Source organism: the organism of the source record quoted next, unplaced genomic scaffold, assembly GCF_019419815.1.
Source record: "Pyrus x bretschneideri cultivar Hongxiangsu unplaced genomic scaffold, Pyrus_bretschneideri_v1 Contig11, whole genome shotgun sequence".
In the NCBI taxonomy this organism is placed as follows: domain Eukaryota; kingdom Viridiplantae; phylum Streptophyta; class Magnoliopsida; order Rosales; family Rosaceae; genus Pyrus; species Pyrus x bretschneideri.
Window position 1 is genome coordinate 5,004,796 of NW_025999402.1, and position 9,314 is coordinate 5,014,109.

The 9,314-nt window shown below is 38.8% G+C and overlaps 2 protein-coding genes across 2 annotated transcripts; both read right to left on the reverse strand.

Annotated features, from left to right (window-relative positions):
* Positions 1-4,151: 4,151 nt before the first annotated feature.
* LOC125471857 lies at positions 4,152-5,238 on the reverse strand. The gene is made up of 3 exons (XM_048572724.1): positions 4,655-5,238; positions 4,501-4,569; positions 4,152-4,406 (listed from the first exon to the last, which is right to left on the reverse strand). Exons 1-3 carry the CDS (start codon positions 5,090-5,092, stop codon positions 4,281-4,283), a joined length of 633 nt encoding a protein of 210 aa, XP_048428681.1. The 5' UTR covers positions 5,093-5,238; the 3' UTR covers positions 4,152-4,280.
* Positions 5,239-6,761: 1,523 nt separating this feature from the next.
* On the reverse strand, positions 6,762-9,314 carry LOC103930220. Its single transcript, XM_009339508.3, has 7 exons — positions 8,635-9,314; positions 8,417-8,497; positions 8,247-8,321; positions 7,922-7,966; positions 7,749-7,838; positions 7,542-7,643; positions 6,762-7,133 (listed from the first exon to the last, which is right to left on the reverse strand). The coding sequence occupies exons 1-7, from the start codon at positions 9,265-9,267 to the stop codon at positions 6,954-6,956; spliced, it is 1,206 nt and encodes a 401-aa protein (XP_009337783.2). The 5' UTR covers positions 9,268-9,314; the 3' UTR covers positions 6,762-6,953.

The following is a 9,314-nucleotide window of genomic DNA, read 5'->3' on the forward strand; positions in this document are numbered from 1 at the left end:
TATTTTTCAACCGTTTAGGATTTTAAGAGTTTATTTTCAATTGTTTGTTTGATTAAGAAAACATATACAAACAGACTACTTTATGTGTTATTGATTACAAAAAATGTTGTGCTTCGTGTTTATTTTTCTAGAATGAAAATTTCATAAAAAAAAAATTATGAAATTTAACATTGGTAGTTTAGAGACCTAAACCGAAAATATAAACAAATAACAAAACTAAATTATGATAAGATAATCCAATCCAATGATTGTTATTAAATGAAAATCTTGTTAGATTTCGGAGAATGTGTCAATCAAAGAAATAAACGAATGGTTGTTATGAAATAAAATCTTATCTTGTTTGATTTCATAGAAACTGACCAACAAATGAAATTGAAATAAGATAATCAAAACCAATGATTATTATGAAACGAAATCTTATATTGTCTGATTTCATAAAAACAAACCAACGGATGAGATTGAGATAAGAGAACCTACAATGGTGCATAAGTGATGAAATAAAACTTTGTCAGAATTTGAATATTTTAAGGTTAAAAAATTCATAGATTAAAATTTAAGATAACACGTCTAAAAATCAAGTTTAGAGAAGTTAAGACAATAATAAATTTACCGCGTAATCAAATTACTACATAATAAAATACATAGCCCCATATAGAACCCTATAGCCTTTTATCGAGAGAGATTATTTTTTAGAACCCTAAAGATTATTCGGATATCTAAATTAAACTATATCCACCATTTTTCTAGCCTGTATAGAAATCTCTCCATGAGAACTGATCAACTAAAACTCGGACCAGTTTATGTCTGTTTGTCTCTTTCCCAGTACAGTGTGGATTTCTGTTCCAAGTATACCCCTAATCCGTTGGACATAGTGACGTGTAAAGCCCTGTGTAGATTTTCAGCCGTTGATGGGTGATCCTCTGTTCAATGAGTCAAACCGTGCGGGTGAGATTATCTACTGGATAATTATTTGTGTGCGAGTCCGTCTTGTATTCAGTGGGATTCCCACTCGCGTAAGGCACCGACATACATGTTTAGTAGTTTAGACGTGAGGACGAAGTTTCCTCGAGCATTGTTTGCTGCTTTTGCTCGTCATTTTGGAGAATAAGATAGTGCGGTTCCCATAACACCCTTGTCAATTTGTATCATAAATCTATCATGAACGGAAGAAGAAACAAGAGCTTATAAATAATTTATTTTTCGTATTGTCAAATGATTTTATGTGAATTTTAACTTTTTTATAGTATCAGAGTAGGTTATTTTATATGTGAAGTTCAACGGCTACACTTACTTCATGCCACTTGATTTGTGTTAACCAGCACTAGGCTTAAATATTGGTCATACGTAGAGGGTGTGTTGAGAATATGGTACAAGAAATTAGGAAAGTTGCATATGCATATAAGTAATTGTGTTACTCCTTGTATTGCCAATTAGATTTATGGTGTAGTTCAATTACTTTTAAGCACATACAAGGCCATAAATTATGGATAGTTAAACATGGTTCGGTTTGATTTGATTTGACACTAAAAATATACATGCATTGCCTAACATTCAACTATTCAATTTGGTTCGATTTTGACCAGTAATAATTGAAACTGAACCAAACCACACCATTTTTAATTTGATTTGGTTCAATAGGTTCAACATTTTTAATTTTCTCAACATCTACACATTTTAGTAGATCAAAAGATTAAGTTTTCAAAACATAAAAATTTCATCTTGTTAATTAGGATTAAGTTTCAGTTAAATATAATCTCATAATTGTGACAGCCCGTCCCGGGAATGTTAAAACGTATGTGTGAAAAGACGGTTTTGCCCCTAGTTCGATTCCTTTACGTTTATTGGTTGTTTTTGAGTTTTGGTTGGCATGTTTGGAGCCACACACACCTTCCCACACACCACAGCCTTTTTCCTCCTGTTTCCTGCACCTGTCCCGAGCCCCATTCCCCTTCCATTTCCTTTAACATGTACGGACACACCCATAACCCTATCAAACCTTCACAGATCGTGGAATCCAAGGCCATATTCGAGTTCGTGAGGCTTGTAGGAGTCTAACTATACCATTTTCAGGTAAGAACACCATCGTTTTCACGTCGAATCCACGATGTCCGATTTCGAGTACTGTTCATACACACGTGATTTCTCACGTTTTAGGGAATTTCAAGCTTGTAGGTAGCTTGGTGAGGTCCCTAGGAGGCTCGGGGTGGTTCGTTTGAAGGATTTCGACGTCGGGAACACTAGTTTCGAAGTTGGCCGGAGCTGGGTTGAATTTTCAGGTGAGATTTCGTGGTTTTTAACCCTTGAAAGTAGTATGATTGTGTTCCTCTAGTTCTAAGCTTCATTTTGGTACCAATTTTGTGAAATTTGGATGAAAAACGAAGAAGATATTGAAGTTTGAATTTTTCCCGATTTTCCGGCGCCGGCGACGGCGCCGGAGGCTTGCCGGAGAAGATGACGGAATATTCCTGACGCAGTTGACGAAATCTGTTAAAACTGACGAAATATTCCCTACGGCGTCAGTTGACGCCGTCAGCTTGCCAGGCATGTGCCTGTGCGTGGCCGGTGCGTGTGGCCGTCCCTTGGCCGACACGTAGGGGCGCGTGCGACGGTGAAAAATTATTTTAAAAATTTGGGGATGTTCCTGAGGTTGAGTAAAGCACGTTGGTATATTCATACACCCTATTTGAGCAATGTATGAGAGGTTATTTCTAAAGGTTAGTTATGTGCTTTAAAATTAACGTTTTTGTAGTTATTTCGCATATAGGTGAGACGTATCCCAAGGACGAGCGTGGTCACTCGAGGCAGGGGGGTTACGACCCTTCCACTTACCAGTGAGTGGGCTTTTGGTTTTCCGTATATACCTATATACTTATATTTTCCCAGAAATTGATTTGAATTGTCATTTGACATATGCCATGCATTAGATTATCGTTATTTATGCATCGTTAGTTGCACTATTAGTTGCATATATATACATATGCATATTGGGTGCTGCGGACGCACAGGTAAGTGTCAGGTAAGTGTTGTTCATGTTTACATTTAGTAGCGATTCAAGATGCTTAGAGAGCTCATAACCTGCACCCCCGGTGTTAATGCTCCCGCCCAGAGTAGGGCACAGTCCTTCACGTGTTGTTCACCTCCCACACCACACGCTCAGCTTGGATCCAAGTTAGGTGCACAGTCCTGTTGTACAGACCACTTTAGGTGGTTCCGACTCGTAGGTGACCCGCGATTATTCGCACAGCCTTCACGTGATCGTAGCACTAGAGCGTTTATATGTATTACACCCAGGCTTGTCGTACAGACCACTTTAGGTGGTTCCGACTCGTGGGCAGGTTTAGTTATTGAGATTGAGATTTGAGCTCTAGATACAGCCGTACAGGTCACGTTAGGTGACTTCGGCTGCCAGACTATATGTTATTGATGTGATTTATACCTGAGCTCTTGCATTTCATTCTGAGGTTCCGAAATGGCATATTCTTGAGCATGATTGGTATATATATATATATATATGTGTACATATGTTTATCTTCTGGGAAGTATACAGGTTTTACGGCGAGGGGTTAGAACTTATTTGTTAAATGGTTTCGAAAAGCTTTGTTTTTGCCCACTCACACTTTTGTTTTGCGCCCCTCCAGGTTCTAGCGGTCTAGCAGGTTTGGTGGTTTCCCAGAGGGCTTTCCCAGCATTTCTGACAGACGATCACCAGTGTAGGGCCACCTTCGGGTGTACTGTTATTGCGTCATTTTCGTTTGGACTGCTTAGGCGTTATGCTCTGAACTTGTGTCTCACTTACGCTAGCACTTATTTCTATTACCTTGTGTATGCTAGTTTTTATTTATTCATACTATTTCTATTATTTTGTTAGCTTCCGCACTGTGCACATGGTTACGTCACATCCGCGTGATGGCCAGCACGCCCTGATCTCGGTCGGGGTGTGTCAATAATAGCAAACGATTTATTCTTTACAATCTCACATAAGTATATATAAATAAATCTACGTATTGTTAATAGTCATCACAACTTATATTTTTGTTTTATCACACTAAGTAAGGTCGATCGTATAAAACCTAAAACGTTATAAAGCTCGATTTTTCACCGCTGCGCTCAACTAGAGGATACAAACATTTGAAATATATGAATATACGAAGTTATGAACTATAAGTATATATTCCAAGCACTAACATACAAAGAACATTAAAACATAATGAGGTATTATATTATTATGAAAACGAATAAAATTCAAATAAAATTCACAAACCAAAAACTCTATAAAATTATCACTTCTCTATTTTCTCTGTAACGATTTCGGAACCGGACGCAGAACAACTCTCCGGCTTCCGCGGTGAGTTTTCATCCACAGATTCCGCCATTTCCTCCTCCGCTTCATCTTCCGCTTCCACTTCCTGATCAACAAAACAATGAAAACGAATTAAACAAAAAACAATAATTAATTTCAAATCTGATAAAAAATTAAGAAAAATCGAGATTATGGTTCACCTGCGACGGCCATTCTGCGGTCTTCTTTTCTTTCTCCTTCTCCCTGAGCGATCGAATCGGCGACACTCTCTGTTCCGAAACACTCAAAATTAAATCAAAATCGAAGGAACAAAAAAGGGAATGAAAAAGCGTTTGAAATTCAATCGGAGCTTACGATTGATCGAACATGGAGCTGGTTCAATCGGTAAATCCGATCGAGCTCGATCTCCAACATCCTCTGAATCTGCCCTCTGTTTTCGAGCTCCTTCGTCTGCATTTCCATCATCAGATCTCTCTCCTTGAGCATCTTTTCCGTCGTCTCTCTGTCCGATTTCATCCTCTCCATCTTCTTCCTGATCGCGCTCAGCTCCTCCGCCAGCGACGCGTCCATCGCCTCAATCTTCACCGGAGTCACATAGATCGGACGGTTCTCCTTGTTCGAATCATCCCCAACGCCAATCAGTTGCTGTGCTGGCTTGATTTTGACATCGGAGTTTGTCAGAGACGCCGGAGTGTTCTTCAGCTGGAGCGGCGTCCGGCCGCTTCTAGGCCGAACAATCTGGTTCCCGGCAATTCCGGCAATCCCGGCAACAGGAGATTGAAGCGCCTGCATTGCTTTGGTGGATGCGTGAAAGATGCTATTGCCAGTTGAGGTTGTTATACTTGAGAGGAGAGAGAGACAGAGAGGAATTGTAGAGAGAGCGTGTTTGAATTTGAAAGTGGAGAGGCGCAAAGTGCTAACGGCTACAATTTTAATTTGCGTTCAGAAAGTTTATTTATAAACGAGCTCCAGATTCCAACGATGATTATTTTATGAAAAATTTTATTTGGACTCAATTATCTTATCTCTACACTTAATTAACAAGTTTTATCTATCAAACTTTCAAGTTTACCCTTAAATAAATAAGAATAAGAAAAGAAAAGAGAATAAACATTGGTGCCCATAACTTCAAAACTGGCACAACAATTCATTCCTCCATCATTTTCGGCAAAACCCACCCTAATAATAGCAAAATATTCTCTGGAGTTCATCAACGAGTCAGCTTGCTAGAAACCCTTATCAGCCCTCATTTATAATTTCAACATAGGTTTTTGGCTAATATGTTTGATTGTTTGAACCATTATTTGGGAGTTGGCCACTTGCATAAATTATTAAAACTAACAAGTCAGCTTGCTAGAAACCGTTGTTCCTATCTCTTCTAAATAGACACTAACATGGAAGCTTTTTTCTCATATTGTAGGAATTTGTTTCATGTCCAACAAATTAGTAAGAAGTTTTCTCTGCTGAAATTATAAATGAGGGGGTTTCATGCAATAATGGTTTCTATCAAGCTGATTTGTTGATGAACTCATGAGAATATTTTGTTATCATTTGGGTGTGTATCGTGGGAAATAATGGAAAATTACAAATATGTGCTATTTTTTTCTGAGTTATTGAGTGTAGAGATAAAAACATCAATGTTTATTTTCTTATTCTTATTTATTTAAGGGCAAACTTGAAAGTTTAGCAGAGAAAAATGTTTAGTCGATGTAGGGATAGGATGGCTAGGTCTAACTAAAATTTCTCTTATTTTATTCTTTTAACAGAAGATGATTGAGTGGCAATCAATTACAAAAGACACGCTCATGGCAGGACCTGCACACTCATTATGTCCTACCAGATAACGACACATAATACATATTTTGTTTGGTCAGAAATGACGAGGCATTGTGGAGATGCCGATATTAAATTGGAAGCCTTGTTGGATAAAAGATAAAAGGTGGTAAAATTTTCAACTGTTTCAACCCTAATTAAGGTTTTTCTCTAGCACATGTCACGGATTTCAAGAGTAATAATTCACAGTTTGACTGGTCCACTGGTTCATAGATTTTTTAATATGTTGAAAACACAGTCTGGTACACTAATTAAATTATGACTAAAGGTGTATCAGATCATGTTTTTCGCACGCTGAAAAATTTTCCCACTGATTATCTGCTAAAGTTGAATGATTTTAAATGATCAATTTGAATTTCTACTAATGAGTTGATCAAAAGGAAGATACATGGTCGGGATCACAGGGCCATCCAATAACAAAGTGGTCGGGATTGTAGGGCCGTCCAATAAGAAAGTCGTCACGAGTGAAGCTGAATTAACCAATTTGTAAGAGAGAGGAGGGGCCACAGGAGGAAGCATGTTTCTGCGATACACGAGCTAATTCCACTTGTAGACAAATCGTTATTGGATATGTGTATGCATATCTCTTTTGGCGTTTTTAATAAGCTATGTATGTGTTAGACTGTGATTTGCTGATAAACCGTGTTCGAATTGAAATATGAACATGTACAACATAGAGGTCTGTGATCCTAAGATGACTAAAACAGCACGACATTTTATGTTGATATTTTTCATGTATGAATGCACTGCAATAGAGAAACCTACTCCAAGCTATGTATATATCTACAAGAAGGCAACAAAGAATCATGAGGATCAGAACTCAGAAGTAATCCATTGGGAGGTCCCAATCATCATTGGTCTTGCTTTTCCTGGAATCGAACTTCTGGTTACCAAAATTTCTTCTTCTTGTATGCTTATCCGATCTTACGGGTCTTTCAAAGTCGGAATATTCATCGAGATCATCTATGGAGGTTGCAACATTTCGGCCGTCCAAGAAACCCTATGGTCACATAATCCAAATGTCAGTTTCCGTTATTCTACATGTAAACAATCTGACTGGACTAGATCCATTCATGATTTGATAGAAGCCTCAATTACTGACATATTAGAGCCGTGGAATGGGCCGAACGGCACAGTTATGGAACAGAAGTAAAAGGGAACCAAAGTGCAGTAAGAAACCAATTTCTGTGGTTAAACATGTATGTGCCCAAGAAATGGATTAAAATGTCTAGCATGAACAATGGCCACAATTCCTTTTCGATTTACCATACTTGAAACGACAGCGAGTAATACTTAAAAGGTAAACTATGATGGCAGGTAAACTTTCATTTGCAGGCATAACACTAAGTTGCAAATAAAGCAAACTACAAATCAAGACTAGTGGTTTTATTGCACAGATAAGAAGCACCTTGGTCAGCCTGTGTATGCGGGAAGCTGCAGCTTCGTGCACAATGACGGCATCAGAGACAACTTCCAGCACGTCCTCAACAAACAACGCATAGGTACTCACCTAAAATTAGCTGGAATTAAGCTTTGCAAGTAGAATGTTTTCAAAAAAATCCCTAGACAAGCCAATTCTAGTAGCACTAATGCGTAAAATTTCCATTTCACGTACCAAACTTGATGGGATATAGGAAATTCCAAATGAATCAAATTCAAGGGATTCTACAGCCCCTGAATTGACGTTAAAACTGTACCCCCGCACCTAGAAATGGTGCATGAAACAAGTTAGATGATCGAGGAATAGGGAAATAAGTATGAAGACATTAGAGCAATATAGAGACACACCTTTCCAATCGTTCGTCGGCCTGGTGTTATAACTTGGTATCCTACCTAGCAAAATCACAACTTAAGAACTCAAATAGTAAACATTGATACTAAAAGATATTGAACAAGGCACATGGTACACCCAACACCTACATGCAGCAATCGAATTAGCATTTAACAAAATAAGCTATCCCTGAACACATTTACTTAAGCTTTACTGATGCAGAAATCTAAGCTAACCATGCAGAAAACAAACACAGAATACACTCCCATTTGGAAAGAAAGAGACACGAGTGGACGCTCTTATCAAGCATATACACATATGTCACAGGGAGACAGAACATACCAACGTTTCCAGTCCAGCAATCTTAAATTCGTCTTCAATCACACTCTCGTCCTTGACAAGCACGACATCACCAACCTGCAAAGAACAACAAATTGAACACCTTGTCCATAAGAGAATAATGTTCATAGAGTACAAGCATGAAATACATACATGTTCCAAGCAAAATCTACCTGGGTAATATCATCGAGAAGAAAACGTTCGAAATCCCCCGAAAGCAGGTTTCGCCTCACTTCTACAAACATTACCATCCACTGCAGAAAAAAGGAAAGATTTCTAAGTTTAACTTACTAAAGCAAGCAATTTTTTTTTTCTTTTCACAAACGGCAGCAAATTAATCAAGCTAGCAACTTTTACCACAGAATACAGAATTTGAAAGTTTGATACTTACAGAGTTGGTATTGACCCAAAGCTGCGAGACAAATCCCAAGCTGAGCGCACTTCGGATACTGATAACTTGCTTCGCAAGAATATTGGACCTCCTCATCACCTGCCTCCCTTTTCTCAGCCCAACTTTTTCATCAATATGCTTCAAATTCTCCTCCTTCTCCAACCCATCACCATCCGTACCCTCAATTCGAACCCGATTCTCCTCTTTTACGCTCTCGTTGCTCTTCCGATTTCGCTTATCCTCCCCCGAACCGCCCTCCGATTCCAATAAATTTTCTGAACCCAATGAAGCATTGGATTCTTCCCTGGGATCAATCCCATTTCGCGTTACTGACTCAATTGATTCTGTTGCGAGGTCGAAGAGGTTTTCACCTTTCTCCCTAAACCCTAATTCGGCCGGAATCCCAAAATCAGCTTTCGGATTATCGCTGGCCCTTCTGCTGAGGAACAAAGACCTCCCATTTCTGGAATTTGTGATTTCTGAATTCGCGAAATTCGATAGCTTCGAACAATTTGGGGTGTAAAAGTTGGGGTGCGGTTGGATTTGGGAGCTCCAATTGGTTCTGGTAAACCCTAATTTTGGAGATTTTGTGAGCGGAAAAGATAGGGGGCTGGAGGGAAGACGCTCGCACATGGTCAACTCAAACTGTCGACTGCAACGGAATCAGTTGGGATTAAGGT

Excerpts from the sequence above, each read along its gene's own strand:
- LOC125471857 (XM_048572724.1), bottom strand. The coding sequence starts at position 5,092 with ATGCAGGCGCTTCAATCTCCTGTTGCCGGGATTGCCGGAATTGCCGGG. Across the intron at positions 4,570-4,654 it reads AGCTCCATGTTCGATCAATC|AGAGTGTCGCCGATTCGATC; the intron begins GTAAGCTCCGAT and ends GTTTCGGAACAG. Across the intron at positions 4,407-4,500 it reads CCGCAGAATGGCCGTCGCAG|GAAGTGGAAGCGGAAGATGA; the intron begins GTGAACCATAAT and ends TTTGTTGATCAG.
- LOC103930220 (XM_009339508.3), bottom strand. The coding sequence starts at position 9,267 with ATGTGCGAGCGTCTTCCCTCCAGCCCCCTATCTTTTCCGCTCACAAAA. Across the intron at positions 7,839-7,921 it reads GCCGACGAACGATTGGAAAG|GTGCGGGGGTACAGTTTTAA; the intron begins GTGTGTCTCTAT and ends CACCATTTCTAG. Across the intron at positions 7,644-7,748 it reads CCTATATCCCATCAAGTTTG|GTGAGTACCTATGCGTTGTT; the intron begins GTACGTGAAATG and ends AGCTAATTTTAG.